The following is a 21,196-nucleotide window of genomic DNA, read 5'->3' as shown; positions in this document are numbered from 1 at the left end:
AGGAAGCAAAATGAGTATCCATTGACCAGTGAGTGGTCGAATAAATTGTGGTGTATCAATGTCATGGAATACATGTATGTAATTACAAATATGAGTAATTTATACACCAGAAGACATTTACAAATTTATGCCAGCAAAGTAAATAAAAGTAAATAACATATAAGCAATGCCTACCATAATGTAAACAAAAACAACACAAAGGTAGCAAATTCAGATTAACTACAATAAACAATCTTAGGCCCAGGGGATACATTTTTTAAAAGTTCTTTGCTTTTACTATAGCACACATTCTTTCAAGGGTCCCAAGTACCACAAACCAGTCAGAGACTCATCCAAAAAAATACAACATATTTCAATAGCATACTAAAGAGTCTGACTGTCTGATCCTACCGTACTGTGGCTCCAAGAAGCTGTAGCATGTGCAGCGGCCACACCCCAGTAAAACCATCTTAATAGATGGGCCAAAACTGAGCTAAACCAGGTTGAGGGTAACCAACAGGCTTCAAACCTGTCAGACAGTTAGGAGTTAGGAGGATGACTACCCCACCCACGTGAAGACTCCCGCAGGCAGAATGGACAGACAAGAACAATTTGTTCCAATGGCCATGAAGACAGCTGAAGCAGGCTCTGTGGAGCACTTAAAGCCTGGTCAGACACTGAAGATGCCAAAGTCAGCCAGATCATCAACAGTCATCTTGATTTCTGTCTTGCCACTTGACTTCTATGACTCTGGAAGAGAGAGGCTAAAGACTTTGTACAACTTTGCCTCACTTATATCCAATTCATAAGCAAGTCAAGACATCTACCTGTGATATCCCTAGTCCTCTTTGAAAAGAAAGAACAAACAACAACAGCAAATAATTCTATGACTCTTTCAATTAATATATCTTCTTCCTCCCCTGGAAAAAAATGAAAAAAATTTTAGTACTTAGTATTATAAAATGATTTCAAAATCTTATGTAAAGTACTAAAAACAAATGACACATTCCTAATGACTGCATATATCCATTGCAGATTTTCTCTATTTCTCTCTCTACTATGCAATGGTTTATACCATAAATAAAAATCAGTGTCATTCCTCTGATTCAGACATATTTTTTTGTGACATTCTATTGCTTCCCCTGATTGAGTGAAATACTAGCTTAACACATAATTAAAAAAAAAAAATAACCCAAAGAACAGAATGAAACAGAAAGGGAAATTCTGTGACAGAAAATGGATTGAGAAAATATGACACTTAAGAAGTTTTAATGTTTTCCTCACTCTTGTATAAGATGATAGACACGGCTGTTTACTGGTTGGTCTTACTAACATTTTTTTGTTACAAGAGGGCATTCAATAGGAGAAGGGGTTAATATATGGAAATGACTGTTATATAAAAAATAAAGCAGTAATAAAGCTTTCGGAAGGAAAAGCAAAGGAAGCAGAGGATGTTATTAATAACAGTCTTTTACTCTGTCCAGAAGCATGAGAGTACTTCAAATATGAAATCCTTGTTCAATGATAAGCTGAGAAACTTCTGAAAAAGGAAGTTATACAAAACTTTATTTATTTTTGCTTTAAATGAAGCAAGGAGATAAAAGAAATTGCAGCTGAGAAGAAAAGAGGCTCATAGGTACTCCATAGGCAACAAAATAAAAGAATCAAATTAGTTAACTTCATCCTGTAACAGAGACAGTAAAAAACATCATGGGAAACTCGGTCATCTGACCTTGCACGCTGAAAATGACTGCAGTTTAGGCAACCAAAATCTGATAACAGAGGATGAGGAGACAGATAAATTCCATAAGAACTCAAGATGATTCACTAATTGAATCAACATATAACTTGAATCTTCCAGACACAGATGGGAACTGGACAGGACAAAGAAAAAGGTTGGAAAATATGGTTTAGGATTAAGAAACAAAAGAGATCAAAATGTCATGAACCACATATAGGCCTTAGGGCTCCTTATCATGAACATTTTCTTGAAAAAACTGAAAGTGTTAGATATGGTAAACATAGGGTATAAAAGTGAAATTAACTATATCTTAATAGATATACCCCCCCCAAAAAACCAAAAACAAAATCTATTTACCAACATGTGAATTGTTAAAGGTAGTATAGTTTTAAGCTATTCAAGCTGCTTCAAGAGCTTAAAACTGAACTAAGATTTTTAGAATATCCTGTGTATTGTTGACCTATAAGAAGGTATTTAATTTGGCAGAGCAAATTGTAGCCTTAAAAGTGCTTCTGTAACAAGATTATCTCCTATATATATGGTAAGATAGTACAAAACTCTTTGGCAGAAGCAACAAAATAGATAAATTTGATAAGCTACCAATAATCAATATCCAGTAAGGCATAAAATAGAGATTTATACTGGCAAAAAATGTTCATTATTTTTATGGAGGAAGTTCAGAAATTAACTATAAGTAGAAGATGGACTCCCTGGAATTAATGAGTACCTCAATATGCTTCTGTTTCCAAATGACACTCTATATTAATCATATTTCTCATGGACTATTATAATGACTTTATATGTGTCCATTAATTGGAGATGTGAAAAAATAGCAATATATGAAGGTAATGGCAAATTAATGTCCTATAAGAAATTATGAGATTATTTCAGAAAATCTTGGAAAATATGAATTGGATGAAGAGTGAAGTGAGCAGAACCAGGCAATAGAATTGTAAAGATAAACAACTCTGAAAGATTTAAGAACTGTGATCAAAGCACTGTAGAGTGATTTAAGTGTAAAAGACAGATATGAGAAATATTTTAAAGGAAGAATTAAAAAGATTAGACAACTAACTGGATATGGTGAAGGATAAGGAAGACAAAGGGTGAAGGATGGCTTTAATGGTGCAAACCTAAGTAGCTGAAAGGGTAATGTTATCATAAAGTGAATTGAAAAATAGAAGAAGGAATAGAGATCATGAATTCTTTTCTGAACATAGAGAATATGTGATACTCATGGCACATCAAGCTGGTGAAATTGATCAGGGAATAGTCCTGTTAGGTAATAAAGTTCACAAAAGGGAGAAGAGCTGAACATATAGATTTGAGACATATCTATGTGTAGGTGAGAGATAATATGATGGCATACTTAAAGAGTCCTAGAGAATAAACTAAAAACCTAATTGAAATAATTAACAACTTTAGCAAAGTGGCAGGATATAAAATAAACCTGCATAAATCATCAACATATCTTTATATTACCAACAAAATCCAATAACAAGAGATAGAAAGAGAAATTTCATTTAAAGTAACTGTAGACAATACAGTTGGGGAGTCTACCTGCCAAGACAAACCCAAGAACCATATGGACATATTTATAAATATAATTAAAAAACACTTTTCACACAAATAAAATTAGATTTGAACTGGAAAAATATTAATTGCTCATCATGGGTAGAGTGAGCTAATATAATAAAAAATGACAATTCTACCTAAGTTAATTTATTCAGTGACATACCAATCAAACTACCAAAAATTATTTTATGCAGCTAGAAAAATAATAACAAAAACTCATCTGGAAGAACAAAAGATCAAGAAGATCATGGTAATTAATGAAAAAAAAAAAAGTGAAGGAAGGTAGCATAGCTGTACCAGATCTCAAACTGTATTACAAAACAATAATCATCAAAACGAAACAATCTGGTACTAGCTACAAAATATATGGATAAGTGGATCAGGGAAACAGATTAGGTACACAATATACAGTAGTAATTGACCACAGTAATCTAGTGTTTGATAAAGAAAAGATCCAAGCTTTTTAAAAATTCATGGACAAAACCACTGGTAAAACTGGAAAATAGTTTGGCAGAAACTAGGTATAGATCAACATTTCACACCATCTACCAAGATAAGGTCAAAACAGGTACATGATTTAGACCTAAAGGGCAATACCATAAGGAAATTTGGGAAGCGTGGAATAGTTTACCTGTCAGATCTATGGATGAGGAAAGAATTTATGACCAAACAAGATATAAAATAGGTACTTTTGATTATGCTAAATTAAAAAGGCTGTTCACAAAACAAAAACAATGTAGCCAACATTGGAAGGAAAGCAGAAAATCTGGAAAACATTATTTTACAGCAAGTTTATCTGACAACAGCCTCATTTCTCAAATATTATAGAGAATTGAGTCAAAATTATAAAAATGTGAGTCATTTCCCCACTGATAAATGGTCAAATGATATTTCAGGCAGTTTTCAGATGAAGACATCAAAGCTATCTATAGTCACAAGAAAATATAAGCTCTAAATCACTACTGATTAGAGAAATGCAAATTAAAACAATTCTTAGTTGCCACTTCACACTTTTCAGATCAGCTAACATGACAGAATGGGAAAATGATAAATGCTGGAGGAAATGTGGGAAAATAGAGATAACAGTGCACTGTTGGTAGAGTTGTGAACTGATCCAACCATTCTGGAGAGCAATTTGGAACTATGCCCAACTGGCTAATAAACTGCATACTCTCTGACCTAGCAATACCACTATTATGTTTGTATCTCAAAGAGAAAAAAAAAAAAAAGGAAAAGGACCTATATATATACAAAAATATTTATAGTAGCTCTTTTTGTAGTGGCAAAGAATTGGAAATTGAGGGGATGTCCATCAACTGAGGAATGGCTGAACAAGTTGTGGCATTTGACTGTGATGAAATAGTACTGTGCTATAAGAAACGATAAGCAAGACGCTTTCAGAAAAACCTGACTTACATGAACTAATGCAAAGTAAAATGAGTAGAACCAGGAAAACATTGTTATAGTAACAGCAGATACTGTAGAATGACAGACCAAATGAATCAGCTATTCTCAAGCAATACAAAGATCTACGATAATTCCCAAAAGACTTAAAATGAAAAATGCTATCCACCTCCAGAGAAAGAATGATGGAGTCTGAATGTAGATCAAAGCATACTTTTTTACTATCCTTATTTTTTTTCATGTTTTGTTTCATAATATGACTAATATGGAAATACGTTTTACATGACTGCACATGTATAATCTATATAAAATTGCTTGTCTTTTCAAGAAGGGAGGAGGAAAGGGAGAGAAAATGTGGAACTCAATTTTTTTTTTTTAGGCAATTGGGGTTAAGTGACTTGCCCAGGGTTACACAGTTAGTAAGTGTCAAGTGTTTGGTCTGAGGCTGCCTTTGAACTCAGGTCCTCCTGACGTCAGGGCCGGTGCTCTATCCACTGTGCCACCTAGCTGCCCCTTTTTTTTTTTTCAAGGGAACTCAAAATTTTAAAAAACATGTAAAAATCATTTTGACATGTAAAGGGACAAAATAAAATATCAAGAAAAAGAAAGACAATGGGGGGTGGGAATGAGAGTCAAACATTTATTAAGCACCTACTATGTGTGCCAAGTACTGTGTTAAGCACTAGGGATACAAAAAGAGGCAAAACACAGTCCCTGCCCTCAATGAGCTCACAATTTAATGGGGGAAACAAGCAAACAAATATGTACGAATAAACAGGAAATGATTAAAAGAGGAAAGGCACTAGAATTAAGAGAAATTGTGAAAAGATGATGAGTTTTTAGTTGGGACTTGAAGGAAGCCAGGGAAAACAGGCAGACGTGAGGAAGGAAACCATTCCAGGCATGAGGAACAGCCAGAGAAATGCCTGGTAGTGAGAGATGGAATGTCTTGTTTGTGCAACAGCAAGGAGGCTAGTGTCATTGAACTGAAAAGTATGTGGCAGGGAATAAAGTATAAGAAAACTGGAAAGGTAGGAGGAAGAATGAGGGCTAGATTAAGAAAGGCTTTGAACACCAAACAGATGATTTTCTGTTTGATTCTGGAAGTGACTGGGAGTCATCTGGAATTTACTGAGTAGAGTGGTGACAAAGACAGACCTGTACATTGATAGTATATACTATATACTATACTTTAGGAAATTCCTTTGGTAGCTACATGGAGGACAGACTGGAATGGGCAGAGGTAGGCAGATCTACCTGCAGGATAATTGCAATACTCTAGGGATGAGGTGATGAAGGCCTGTATAGAGTGGTGTCAATATGATAGGAGAGAAATCAATAAGTCTTGGCAAAAGACTGAATATGGTAAGGAGGAAAGGCTTTGAGAAAATGAGGAGTCAAGTATGATACTTAAGTTGTGAGCCTGAGGGGCTAGGAAGATGCTGCTGACCTCTATAATAAAAGGGAAGGTAGGAAGCAAGAAAGGCTTAGGGGGAAAGATAATGAGTTCTTTTTTAGACACTATGAGTTTAAGATGTCTCCTGGACATTCCATTCTGTGCTAAAAACCTTACAAAGTATAAGCCTAGAGCATGGGTGAGGAATCTGTGGCCTCAAGGCCACATGTGGCCTTCTAGGTCCTTGGGTGCAGCCTTTTGACTGAATACAAGTTTTACAGAACAAATCCTCTTATAAAGGGGATCTGTTCTGTGAAGTCTGGATTCAATCACAGAGTCACATTTGAGGACCTTGAGGCTCCAGGTTCCCCACCCCTGGCCTAGAGGGACCAAAAGCAAACATTATACGCATAATACATAATATATGATAATATAATAATATATAGAGCTTTTCCCAATAAATACAAAAGGGAAGCAAAGATGCCCACTCTCTCTATTATTTGATATAGCACTGGAAATGTTAGCAATAGCAATAAGATAAGAGAAAGGAATTAAACAAATAAAGATGGGTAAAGCAAAGATACAACTACCTCCATTTTCAAATGACATGATAGTTTACTCGGAAAACCCCACGGAATCAACAAAGATACTGAGACAATGGATAGCTTCAGCAAATTTGCAGGCTACAAAGTAAATCCACAAAAATCAACTGCATTTCTATATAATAATAATAAAAAAGAGAAAGCAATAATAGCAAAGGAAATTCCATTCCAAATAACAACAAAATACATTAAATATCTAAAGGTCAACCTCCAAAAGCAACCAAAAGATTTGTATAGATTCAATTACAATATATTCCTTAAAGAATCAAAGAACAACCTAAATGGCTGGAGGAAAATTCAGTACTCATAGGTAGGCAGGTCATGCTAATAAAATAAAAATGACAACACTAGCAAAATTAATTTACACTTTTAATGCTACACTAATCAAATTGCCAAAAGAATACTTTATAGAGCCTGATAAAGTAATAAAATTCATTTGGAAAAACAAAAGATCTAGAATATCAAGAGAAATGATGAAAAGAAGTAAGGACAAAGAATAGCACTTCCAGACTTTAAGCTACATTATAAAGCAGCAGTCAGTCATCAAAACCATCTGGTATGTGTTTAAAAAAAAAAACTAGAGAGATAGATCAATGGAACAGACTAGACAAGGGAGACTGAGAAACAACAGAACTCAATAACACAATGTTTGATAAAGAGGAAACATATTACCTAGGGGAAAACTCATCATTTGATAAAAACTGCTGGGAAAACTGGAAAGCAATCCAGCAGAAAATGGGCTTAGACCAACCACACACTCCACAATACATTCTAAATGGATGCAACCTTAAAATTAAAGCTCATACTATTAAAAAAAAATTAGAAGAAAAACAGATCATGTGCCTCTCACTGCCATGGGTAGGAGATGTAATCTAAACCAAACGAGATAGAAGCAATTACAAAAGATAGAATAATTGACTACTTGAAGCTTCCTGCAGAGACAATATTGATGTGTCTAGCATATGGGAAGTGGTCAAAGAGGTGGAGGAAGCAAAACAAAAACTTTATGTCAAATTTCTCTTATAAAGGTTTGGTGTCCCAGATACGTAGTTAATAAATATGAATTAGATTAATGGCCATTCCCCAAGAAATATGAAAACAGTTCTTAAAAGAGGAATTGTAAACTATTCATCACATGAAAAAAAATGCTCCAAATCACGATAATAATAGAGAAATTAAAATCAAAACAATTTTGAGGTTTCACCTCACACCCTGCAAATTTGCACAAATGACAAAAAAGTCATTGTGGGAAGATGGGTACACTGATACAATGTTGGTGGATCTATGAAATAGTACATCCATTTTGGAAAACAATTAGGAATTATGCAAATAAAGTGACTGAAATATACATATACTTTGAATCTCCATTACTGGGTTTATACTCCAAGGATGCTATCAATAAGAAAAAAGTCCCCATATATTTAAACAAAATATTTATAATAGCACTTTTGGAGATAGCTAAGAATTGGAAATAAAACAGATGCCCATCAATTGAGAACTGGCTAAACAAATTGTGGTAGGTGAATGTAATGGAATATTATTGTACTATAAGAAATTATTTATGTGATGAATACAGCTTAGCATGGAAAGAGCTACATGAAATGATGTGGAGTGAAGTGAGCAGAGCCAAAAAAACAATATACACAGTAACTATAGCAATGTAAATAGAAATAACAATGACATACCAATAAATCAAAAGTAAATGTAACAAAATTATAAGGATCAGGTGAGACTTGAATGAAGAGATATCAGAAGATATTCCCAAACTACACTAGGGTAGAGGTGGCAGATCCACCTGTGCAATAACACCAATGTGTTACACACTGCAAATGTTTTCTGACTTTCTCAATGTATTAACCACTTACGCTAATTTCCCCCCTCTAAAAAACCCCTACTATTTGTTATATGGGATGCTTCTTAGAGAAAGGTTGAAGGTGAAAGATATGTAGGGATACAACGGTGATATAAGAAATAGAAAACATCCATCAAAAATTATTTAAAATTTCTTAATTGGGAAATTTAAAAATAAAACAGAAAATATTACATTTTAAAACTAAGTCAACATGCAGTCACAGGGACCCTTATGTACAGATTAGTGGCTCTCACTGAGTTGACACCACTGTGTATATAACTTGTTTGTATGTAGTTTGCATATTGTCTCCTCCATTAGACTGTGAGCTCCTTGAGATCAAGGAGTGTCTTTTACCTTTCTGTGTAGCCTCAGTGTTTAGCACAGTAATTGGTACATAATACACAATGTTTACTGCCTAAATATGAGACTTAGCAGGAGGGGAATAGAGAGGAAAGATACACAAAAAAAATTTAAGGAAATGGTCAGATTGAAGAGGAATTATACTTTTTATTCTTGGCTCCAGAAGACAGAAGTTAATAAGATGAATGGATGGATGGAAGTTGCAAAGGCAATTTAGTGCTGATGTAAAGAGAATGTCCCAAATAATTACAGCAATCCAAAAGTGGAATGGGCTAGATCAGAAATAGTGAGTTCCTTTCTTTAGAGGTCTGCAAGCAAAGAATTGTTTGATGGGCAAGTTTTAGAAGATAGACATTTTTCTCTTTTACTTATGTGTTGCACTAGATGCCCCTGAACTCTAGCACCTTCCTTCTATTGATAATTTCCAACTTATCTTGTATAAAGCTTGTCTGTACATGGTTGTTTACATGTTGTTTCCCCCATTGGACTTCTTGAGAGCAGAAATGTTTTTTTTTTCTTTCTTTGTATTCCTAGCATTTAGCACAGTGATAGTCACATAGAAGTGGTTTAATAAATGTTGTCTATGGGGCAGCTAGGTGGCGCAGTAGACAGAGCACCAGCCCCGGAGTCAGGAAGACCTGAGTTCAAATCTGGCCTCAGACCAAACACTTCGCACTTACTAGCTGTGTGACCCTGGGCAAGTCAGTTAACCCCAACTGCCTAAAAAAAAAAAAAAAAAATAGAAAATAAATGTTGGCTAACAGACTCAATTCTCTTTCTAATTTGACATTCTCTATACTGCAAAAACAGCTGAAGTGTCACAATAATTTAAACTGAAGTAATTAAATTAAACATGATAGTAAAGTATATTTTTAAATTAAATACTTTTAACCACAATGCTGTTCACTAAAAATGGTCATTTTAAAAACATTTTATTTAGTAGTTTATTTTTCCCAAGTTACATGTAAAAATTATTTCTTGCATTCATTTTTAAAACCTTTGAGTTCTCAATTCTCTCCCTTCCCTCCCCATTCTCCTTCACTGAGAAGGCAAGCAATTTGACATAGGTTATACATGTGAAGTCATGCAAAAGATTTCCATATTAGTCATTTTGTGAAAGAAAACATAGACCAAAAAAAAATCCACCCCTCAAGAGAAATACAGAAAGTAAAAAAGAGTATGCTTCAATCTATATTCAGATACCAGCAGTTCTTTCTCTGGGGAAGGATAGCATTTTTCATCAGAAGTCCTTCTGAGTTGTCTTGGATCATTGTATTGCTGAGAAGAGCTAAGTCATTTACAGCAGATCATCTCACAATATCGCTGTTACTTTGTCCACAGTATATTTCACTTTGCATCAGTTCCTGCAAGTCTTTCCAGGTTTTTCTAAGAGCATCCTGCTCATCATTTCTTATAGCACAATAGTATTCCATTGTAATCACATACCACCAATTGTTCAACCATTCCCCAATTGATGGGCATCCTCTCAATTTCAAATGTTTTCCACCAGAAAAGAGCTGCTATAAATATTTTTGTACATATAGGTCCTTTTCCTTTTTGGTTTTTTTTTTTTTTAATCTCTTTTGGGATACAAACCTAGGAGTGGTATTACTAGGCCAAAAGGTATGCATGGTTTTATAGCCCTTTGGACATAGTTTCAAATTGTTCTCAGAATGGTTGGATCAGTTCACAACTCCACCAACAATAAATTAATGTCTCATTTTTCACACATCTCCAATATTTGTCATTTTCCTTTTCTGTCCTATTAGCCAATCTAATAGACATGACGCAGTACCTCAGAATCGTTTTAATTTGCGTTTCTCCAATCAATAGTGATTCGGAGTATTTCTTCATATGGTATAGGTAGCTTTGATTACTTCATCCAAAAACTGTTCAGATTTTTTGATCATTTTTCAAGTGGGGAATGGCTCTTATTTTTATAAATCTGACTCAGTTCTCTGTTTGAGAACTGAGGCCTTTAACTGAGAAACTTGATTCAAAATTTTTTTCAGAGTTATTACTGCTAACTGTATCCCCCTCCATCCTATTTCCCCCCTCATTTGTTCTATTCTCTCTCTCCTTTCACCCTGTCCCTTCTCAAAAGCCTTTTGCTTCTGACTACCCCTCCCCGAATCTGCCCTCCCCTCTATTACACCTCTCCCCCCTCACTCCACGCCCCTGCTCTGATCCCCTTCCCCTTTTACTTTACTGTAAGGTAAGATAGATTTCTGTATTCAATTATTGAGTGTGTATGTCATTCCCTCTTCGAGCCAATTCTGATAAGAGTGCGGTTTACTCACTCCCTCTCAACCCCCCCCATTAACCTCCACTGTAAAAGCTTTTTCTTGTCTCTTTTATGTGAGATAATTTAACCCATTCTACCTCTCCTTTTCCCTTTCTCCCAATACATTCCTCTCTCACCCCTTAACTTTATTTGTTTAGATTTCATCCCTTCATATTCAACTAACACCTGTGCCCTCTGTATATATATATTCCTTCTAACTGCCCTAATGATGAGAAAGTTCTTACCTGAACTAGGTACTCTACCTTTCATGTGCCATGACTGAAATATTCTCTCTGTTCATCCTCCCATCTTGGAATCCCTAATTCCTTGTAAGACTCAAGTGCCATCTCCTATATGAGGCCATTCATGATCCTCCCACTTATCTCTCAGTGATACTCCACTCACCTGAAATTACTTCGTATACATTTTTTATTTAGTTACATGTATACATGCTATATACATTTATCAGAATTTAAGCTCCTTAAAATTAGCATCTGTTTCATTTTTGTCTCTGTATCATGAATACCTAATACAAGGGTAAATAACTACAGTGTGAGTATTTAAATAAATGATTGTAGAACTGACAGGACTTGTCCACTGTTTGGATGTAAAGGAGGAAGAGTCAAAGATAACACTAAAGTTATGAGCCTGGGTGACATGGAGAATGGTGGTGACAAGAGAAGTGTAAATTAGGGGAAATGAGAATATAACTAATTTTTACAATTGTGAACATTTAAGCGAATCATTTTCCCCAATGATACCACATGTATATGTAAAAATGAATAGAATAAATGCCTTTTGATAAAAAGCAAAAAGTCAGTACAAGTGAAATTCCTATAAACTATTAAAGTCTTTAAAATATTCAACTATTCAAAAGCATAGGTTTTAATCATAAAGGTAAGAAGTTTTCTTAATGTAATACTTACAGAATTCTTTAAACAATCATCATCAACATCAAAGTTTGAAGTATCTGTAGGACTACTAACTTCTGGGATATAAGGTGCTTCACAGTTACGAATATTATCCCAGTCAATGCCAGAAAAAAAAGGGTGGTTTTTAAAGTCTTCTATGCCATTTTGTCCAAGTCGATGTTCTCTGCTACAAATGAGCCTTCGAATAAGGTCTTTAGCACTTTCAGACACATCTGTCACTTGAACTGGAAACTGAAACCTCTCCTATAGATTGAACAACCATAAGAAAACCAAAAATGAACATTAGATTAAGAATACAACAGATATTAAATCACCATAATCAATAATGATAGTTATGTCAACGAGGGAGCTGAAAATATTTGTATCTACAATAAATCAACAGTGCTGAACTTGCAGTAAGGAAAACATGGATTCAAATCTTACTTCCTATTTTTAACTAGCTCCATGACCATGTCAAGTGAGTAACTTCTCTGAGCCTTAGTTTTACTCAAGTAGTCCTTTCCTCATAGATAATTTATGAAAGCATGATGCAAACTTTAAAGTACTACAGGTTAGTTACTATTATTGTTATTATATATCTAGCATATATAGAACACCATGCAAGATACTTGGGACAATACAAAGTTGAGAGAAGACTTAAAGGAGGATATCTATAAGACAAAATAACTGAAGATGAATATATAAAAGACATGCAAATGAAGTAGTATGTTTTTATTGCCTTGGAAGTTGACTCATTATCTTCTATTCTAAGCCCACCTTTCCTCCAAACTTCCCTTCTTCTTGACCATGCTTCTAATTATCCAGGTTTGTAACCTTGAAGACAACACTGATTCTTCTCTCTTACTCATCGTGCCATAACTAAGCAATTGGCAGATTTTACTTCAGTAGCATTTATTTCAATGTCCCCCTATTTCCCCAGGCACAGGGCTTTTACCCCAATTTAGGCACTCATCTTCTCTTATACTTGTATGACTGTACTTGCTTCCTAACTGGCTTCCTTGTTTCTAGTCTCCCTTTCTCCAATCTAGCTTCTATATATCTGCCAAACTATTACTATTAACAATAAGGATGCTGTTGTTTAGGTTTCATTATTTTTATTTTTATTGTAACACCAATCTCAGGTATAATATTGGTATTACTAAGATGAACTTTTGTTCTGAGGAAAAATTTGAATTTCCTTATAGATGCTTTGCAATTTACAAACAGATATTCACTCAGCCTTCTTCTGTCTCGTGTTAATCATGGGCTGACCCGACTCTCCAATTTGCAGTCAGTCATATATATGTATGCATGCATGTAATAAACAGGTACCATGTGTATCACATACATATATGTATACATAGGACTGCATATTTAGTGTGTTGTATACACATGTGTAACACAGATGCATGTGCATACATGTATTTATATATAGGCAAACAAAGTATTTTAGATTGTACATCTAAACTCATGTTAAAGCCTAAACTGCCTGCAGAACTTCTGAGTGAAACAGACTGAAATGTAATTGGGAAATGTTTTAAGAAAATAAATACACAATACAACACAATGTTCATTTGTGGTTTTCATAGCCAATGTGGGGCCTGCAGGCTAATAGGGATCGATTTCTATTTGAATTTGACACTACTGGCCTAGACAACAGGAATTCTTTATTCCAACGGGTTTTTCCAGTGGGGATGGATAGGTCAGACTCTTTTGAGTTATTATCAAACTAATATTAAGGAACAGGTCAAGCCATGTCACCCTATAAATCTTTGATGGTTCTTATATGTCTCTAGGACAAAATACAAAATACTCTGGTATTTAAAACTCTTCATACTATGGCCCTCACCCATCTTTTCAGGCTAATTTCATTATTCCTCTTCAAACAGACTATGTTCTAGCTAAACTTGACGAATCTGACATTCTTATCTTCTGTTTTCATGCCTGCAACTCAGGGCTTTCTCACTTCTATAAATCCTTCACTTGCTACAAGATTGCATTCAGGTGCCATCTAGATACTTTCCTGGATCCTCTCAATGGTTAGGAGTCTCCCTTCTCAAATGATCATGTATTTACTGACCTGAATATGTGTTGTATTCCATTGGTAGAATGTAAATTCCTGGAAGACAGTGGACCAGATGACTTCAAAGGACCCTCCCACCTCTACAGCTGTACTTAGACTAAGATTAATTTGCAATTCAGTTTGACTACAACATAGAGAATATGTAGCTTGTGGAGCGCCTTGTAAAGCAAGCTAAGGAGTTTGGACTTTATTTGGTGAGCAGATATTGAAGAGTTTTTGAGCACAGTAATGACCAAATAGGCAAAATTAGTTTGATAGTGATTGGAAAAGAGATAATGATTAAAAAAGCATATATTAAACACTTATTAGGTACCAAGCATTGTGCTAAGTGCTAGAAATACAAAAAGAAGTTAGTAGTCTCTGCTCATAAGGAGTTCACACTCAGACATCCTGAAGAAACACATTCAAAAAAAAAAAACCTTCAGTTGCAGGGTAGACAGAAAAAAAAACAGAAGTCCTTAAGGATTCAGCAAAGGGGCAGAAAGCAAGGCAAAAGGTCCTTAGATTACATCAATAAGTCAAGTGATAGTGATGAGGTCTGCAGGGCATAGGGACAGGAAAGATGGTAAGGCCTGGTGGTCCTTCACATCTCACCAGAAGGAAGAGATTTGATGACTCCCATATCAACTAAGCCATGTGAGCAGTCAAGCAGCCTACTGAGTTCTGAGTGACATAAGCTGGGGGCGAAGGGATAAAGAAGGAATAAAAGTGGGAAAGGCTAGAGAATCTTTTCCTGCTGCCACTGTTTGAATGTGTTAGGTGGGTTTGGGGATATCATGGAGCTAAGGAAATGGGGGCAGGTAAAGAGAGAAGGGCACCCTCAGGGGTTGTAGTGAAAATACTAACTGTACACACTAATATTTTAACATGGGATAGAAGTGACAATGATTTGTCAATAAAGGATTGCAAACTTTTAGAGATATATATTAAGCTTGGTTTTAGACATATTGAATTTGCACTGCTAATGTGACATTCTGGTAGAAATATTATGCCAAAAAGTATATGTAAAGATAGAAAGCTCAGGAGATAGGACAGAGCTAGAAATATAGGGCTCACAAGCACCTGCTGAGAAGTAATAGATGAAGTGATAAATGTTAATTAGATTACCAAGGAACAGAGTAAAGAGGTTCAAAGATAAAGCCTTGGGCAACAACCATCTTATCTCTAAAATCACTTCCAGCTGAAAATTTAAAGTTGGTTATTTTCCTAGAAGATATTTGCATTTTTAGATAACATTATGTTATTTCATTCACCAAGGAAGTTTTAAAAAAATATTTTAAAGCACTAACTTTGTGGTTCATGATTTTCCCATATGTTTCCACCAGAGATTCTGCATAAAATGGTGTTTCTCCATAGAGCATTTCATACATGCAGACACCCAAAGACCACCAGTCGCACTCTGGTCCATACTTTCCTTTCCCATCTTCCATGGCTTGAAGGATTTCTGGAGAGATATAGTCTGGGGTTCCAACAGCCACAGAGGACTGAACCTGTTGAAGTATACAGTTTTAGTAATCTAAGAAATCCTCACACAGATGAAATTCTTCAAAGTATTGAAATAAGTATGGAATTAAATCATTAGAAAATAGGAAAGTAATAATCCCAATGAAAACAGCCTTTATATAATACTACAGGAAGTACAGAACTGGGAAAAATGCTTTTTTGTCTTAGGCATGATTTGAAAATTGTAAAAATCCATGCATCTGAAAACTGTGTCCTCTATCTTCTGCAGGCTTCTAGCCTTTACTACCCCAGAAAAGATATGATAAATTCAATAACTATATGCCATTGCAAATGGATTTTTTGTCATTAAAATAAATAGCTTTATTTTTAAAGTTATATTAAAAAACTTCCTTGCTACAGAACTCTTCTTTACCCTTTACTTCCCTAGATGCTCACTTTGCCCCCCTAAACTAATGGGTTTATTATTATAAAATCATTATTTGCTAATAGTATTTCAGCTTTTGTAATATTGTTTATTTGAAATAAAAAAAGTATAATTAGACACACATCTATGGAAATAATCTGAATTTGACTGTCATAGTCATGTACCAAAAAGGAAGGGACAAGAAAAACATTTATTCCTAAATATTGGTCACTAATACATGTGGTGCCTCTAATTTGTTCATTTTGGGGGAAAAAATATTTGTAAAAATAAAAAAGAGCATGAGTTAGAAAAACAACTGAAAGATGGAATATAAAAGAGTTAGTGCTCACAAAAATGAGGCAGTATGGAATGGTAGATAAAGAAGTCACCAAGGAAGACTTAGGTTCAAGCCCTGCCTCTGATTTGCACATTGGTTGTGTGACTAAAAGACTCTGGACATATACTGGCTCTAAGACTATATATAAATTGTACTAAAAGTGCTGAACTACTTTTGTAGTTCAAACTTAGTCCAAAAAAAAAAGGTAATAAGACCATTCAAAACAAAACATAAATACACACTCCCCCATAAAACACCTGGTAATTATTTTGATTACAGAACCATTAGATTGCAGGATCTCAAAAGTTCACAGGAGCTTAAAGGTTGTCTAGCCCAATATGTACTAAAACAAGAATTCTACTTTGTAACACATCTGAGAAGTCAACATTCATAAAGTCTCTGAATGAAGACCTTTATTGAGAGGGAAATGCTCCCTCCTAAGGCAACTCATCCCTCTCTTGAAGAGCTCTAATTGTTAAGAGATGTTTCCTTACTTTAAGCCTCAATTTGTCTCTGAAACTTCCATCTGTTGCCCTTGTTCTACTCTCGTAGGCCAATCAAGAGTCTTAATTCCCCTTCATATGATAATTCATCAAATGCTTGAATAAAGATATCACCCTCCCCTGGTTTTTCTCGCCAGACTAAAGAAGCCCAGGTTCTTCAACTAGTCCTTATATGCTATAATGGGAAGGCCCTTCATCAACTTGGCTAAACTTCGTTGGATGGTCTCTGGGTAATCAAACTCTTTTCTCAAATGTGGTGTTGATAACTGAACACCATAGATGATGTGTGGCCAAACCAGGACCAGAGCAGGATTACTGCTTTCTTAATAATCAATCAATCAATAAACAAACATTAAGCAACTACCTTGTGTCAGGCACTAGGGACACAAATAAAAAATAAAGAAATAATCCCTACTCTCAATGAACATGTTTACATTCTATGTCACTCAATGCAAACTACTTCCATATAGCTAGTTTTTTCAGAATCCGTGTGTGTCTATGACAGTACATTTATATACTTAAATGCATATTACTAGATTTGGACCATTGCTCTAACCTCTTCAACCAATTCTTATTTGTCGCATCATTACTGTCATCTAGCTCACCATTCTCAATCTAGTGCAGTAGTTTATAAACATTTTGGTCTCAGGATACTTTTGGACCCTAAAAAAATTGAGAACTGTCCCCAGATGACTTTTGTATATATGGGTTAAAGCTATCAATACTTATTATATTAGAAATTTAAATGTTTTAGTAGTATAATAAAAGTTTTGACCTTGAGGGTCTCAGATACTCCCAGATACTCCACTTTTAAGAACTACTGCTTAGTGCATAAAAATAGAATGAAACTATAGCAATTGTTCTTTGAAAATCTTAGCTATTCTTTTAATCAACTGGAGGAACTTTTGGAACTAAGGAATTTTAGGGCAAAATGATAAAATGTAATAATTTAGAAATTATTTTATTTTACTTTTTGCAGTTAAGTCACTAAATATTAGATTATATGTTAATTCAATTTTCATGATCTTGGCAAATTCTTTAAATAATTTCTCTCTTCATTATTCTTATCTATATCAATATCATGAATTCTATGAAGTCAGTGTTGAATCAGGAAGAAGCTTTATTAACAACCTGGGAAGGCCAGGCAAGCACACATGTGCAAGCACACATGTGAAAGCACATGTATCAACAAATACACACCTTTTTATTCCCCATTCATCCTTAGAATTTCCTTCCCATTTTCCCATTCATTGGGTAGTATAGAGGTTACAGCCTATCCAAAGCACCTAATTTCCCCATGTGAGTCTCCTCCCCTAATTACATCTCCCACTGCTCACAATTCAGCGAGACACCCTCCACCCCCTTACTTGGGAACATCCGTTTTTATGTTAATCTATACCTTAACTTCAGAACTGGTTTTTCCTGGTTAGTCTATTCACCAATAAGAGTGTTTTCTTATACTAATATAACTCCCTGTGTTCAACTTCCTCCTAGCCCCCACATTGCATTCCTTTCTACCAGACTTTTTATGGAAAAACTAGAACTTTTTTTTTTCATCATAACTTCAGGTAATTCAACAATTCTTAATATTGTCTCCCTCTGATCTGGTCTCTAAATCAGTTATTTTTCTAATGAGCTATTTCAGTCTCTTCTATTTTTTCATTCTTTTGATTATGTTTTATTATTTCTTGGTGTCTTACAACATCATTAGCTTCCCCTTGCCTTGTCTTTAAGGGGTTATTTTCTTCCTTAAGTTTTTAAATCTCTTTTTTTCCAATTTGTTGACTGTTTTTCATAATGTTCTTAATTTTCTTGGATTGTTCTTATTTCCCCATAATAGCTATCTTTGGTCAGGTTCTTTCTCCTCTGCTTACTATTTGTGTGTGTGTGTGTGTGAGTGTGTGTCTTATTATTATAGTCAATTCTAGTCCCAAGGTGTGGGGGATGATGCCTCCAAGGCTAGCGCCCCCAGCTACACTGTCACTGCAAATGCTCTTGCTCTTGTCAGTCAGTCCCTTTCCTGGCTGCAAACTTCATCTCACCCCTCTGCCCTGGAACCAAAACCAGGATTCGACTCTCCTGCTAATGCTGACAGTGAGCAGGGTCCCTGCTCCTCTGCTACTGCACTCAGTAGGCATGTGCTCACTAAACCTCACCCACCTGGGCCTGGTATCCCATAAGAGTGGAGGGTCCTTCAATCCTCCCCTGATCAGCTATCCTACCACCACACTGTGAGGTGAAGTTTCCTAAATCCCAGTTGCCTCTAAGGCTTGTTGTTTGTTAATTTAAGGGAATCTACCTGGAGGTGTTTGTGATGAGGTATAGATTCTATGGGTGCTGGGACTCAGAAATGAAAGACACATGGGAACTGCCCGAATGAATTTGACCCAAGTCTTCTTTCAGCCAAAGACAAAGTTTTATTAGAGATAAACTATACAGTCCAGACTCTTAAGGAATCTGAACATTAGTGATGCCCGTAAGGATGAGTGGGCATGAGGAAATCTCAGCGTTTAAATGGGGGCCAGGATGGATATTATACATACCCAAGTAATTTTGGGTGACTGGAGGAGGAGCTGGGAGAAAGATCCTGAAGCTGGGGTGAGTTTAGGGAGAATTCCCATCTGAATGTCTAGGAGGTTGAGAGGGGTTACCATAGACTGTGGAGGGCTAAACTCCATTAGGCTAACAAAGAACTGGAAGATAGGGAAGGAAGAGGTTAATTCATTAGGGTATCAAAGACAAGGCTTCATTAGGGTTTCAAAGGGAGATAGGGCCTAGGAGAAGGGAGAATGGGTTGATCAAAATAAGAGATAATGAAAGGCCAGTTGGGTGGAGTATAGCCTCAGGCAACTGTTTGAGACGAAGTAGATGAGTGAGGTCAAAGAAAGTTTAAGGGTTTTCTGGGGCCCACAGACAAATGGGACCCAAATTCTTTTTGGGGTGAGGGTCAAAGGTCTTGGCTTGGGCCCATATCCCATCATTTGCACTTTAATCCTAAAGTGGTGAGGTCTTTGCTAAAATCATCCCAAATTGTCTTAGGAGGACAACTGCTTTTAATTATTTCTGCCACTTAAAGTTCACTTTGAGGCTGTGAAAAATGATTTTTCTTAGTAATCATTGTCTTGGAAACTCAGAGCTTCCCCATCCCCCTTTCTTTCTGATGGGGTTAGAATCTGGGCCCCAGAAAGGAAAAACCCTGGACTTTCTCACAGGGCCAAATCTCTGGCGGTCCCCTGAGGCTATAATCTCATTAACTGGCCTTTCATTGCGGCTTCACCCAATCTCCCCTCCATTGTCTTGCCTCCCTATGGCCCCAGGCCACTTCTCACCCTTGGTCCCACCTAGGCTCCATTTCCCACCGTTGGTAATGATTACCTCATGGACTACTTGACCACTCCTAGATCCCTCCCACAATCTTTCTGTATATAAGGAGCATCTTGTCTCCATTAAGATGAGCTGATTCTTAGATTCTAGCCAATAGCCCACATATGCTCAGATTCCTCATATGGCGAATCTTCAATAAACCTTGTTTTTGGCCACAAGAAGGCTTGGGTCGAAATCTTTCGGGCAGGACCCAGGTGTCATGATTTTGGGATTCCAGGGTCCCTAACCTCTAGACCGCATCATTTCTAAATTCAATCGGTCTACAGAAGGACTTTAATATGTAATCTAAATGAGTCTATTCCTGCTCATTATGTTGCCTAGAAGGGTCTGGGAGAATAGTGATTCTTCCCTATAAACAAGACGGGTGATATGGAAATTGATGTCTCTTTGACCAGTGTCACATACTGAAAGACTCTCATTTTAATATGATCCACCTCCCAGAGTTGATTGGCACCCCTTAGAAACACCTACTCTTCAAAGGGCATATAAGGCTATACCCCCCAAACCCAAATTGAGCCAATTCTGAACTGGTACCCTTATGGGTGACCTAGTTTTGTACTGAACTCCCATGCAATGCATGTCAAGCCAGCTTGAGAGAAATTAAACTGTGAACACACACACCCCAATTTCACTTGTCTCTTTCTTATAGCTGACTCTGTTTCAAAATTGGAGGATCTTTTGGGGGCTCACAAGGCAGTATTTTCTATTTTGTGGGAGAAATTTGAAGAGCCTGGTATTTCTTGCCTTATTCTGCCATCTCCCAAAACTTCAGTTTCTTAAAAAATAAAAAATGCTATGGGAGAACAGGAGAAAAGAAATGGAGGGGAGAGAGTGGGACAAGCTTGTTAAAGGAAGGGTGAGGAGTCTCAACAAAGAAGGGGAAAAGAAATGATTTCCATAAAGAACATTTCCATGAGA

The 21,196-nt window shown here is 36.0% G+C and overlaps 1 protein-coding gene across 2 annotated transcripts in view; it reads right to left on the bottom strand.

The window, feature by feature from the left end:
• Positions 1-21,196, bottom strand: part of LOC114049605 (serine/threonine-protein kinase MRCK alpha) — a 410,500-nt gene that overhangs the window by 162,838 nt on the left and 226,466 nt on the right. For both annotated transcript variants that reach the window (XM_027870865.1, XM_027870866.1), the window contains exons 7-8: positions 15,477-15,677; positions 12,120-12,368 (exon numbers count right to left, since the gene is read on the bottom strand). In XM_027870865.1, coding sequence (XP_027726666.1) covers positions 12,120-12,368; positions 15,477-15,677 — 450 coding nt within the window. The remainder of the gene's footprint in view (positions 1-12,119; positions 12,369-15,476; positions 15,678-21,196) is intronic.

This window comes from Vombatus ursinus, unplaced genomic scaffold (genome assembly GCF_900497805.2).
Source record: "Vombatus ursinus unplaced genomic scaffold, bare-nosed wombat genome assembly UNPS02014798.1, whole genome shotgun sequence".
Classification (NCBI taxonomy): Eukaryota; Metazoa; Chordata; class Mammalia; order Diprotodontia; family Vombatidae; genus Vombatus; species Vombatus ursinus.
Note: the sequence above shows the minus strand (reverse complement) of the source record. Positions and strands in the feature narration are given on the sequence as shown.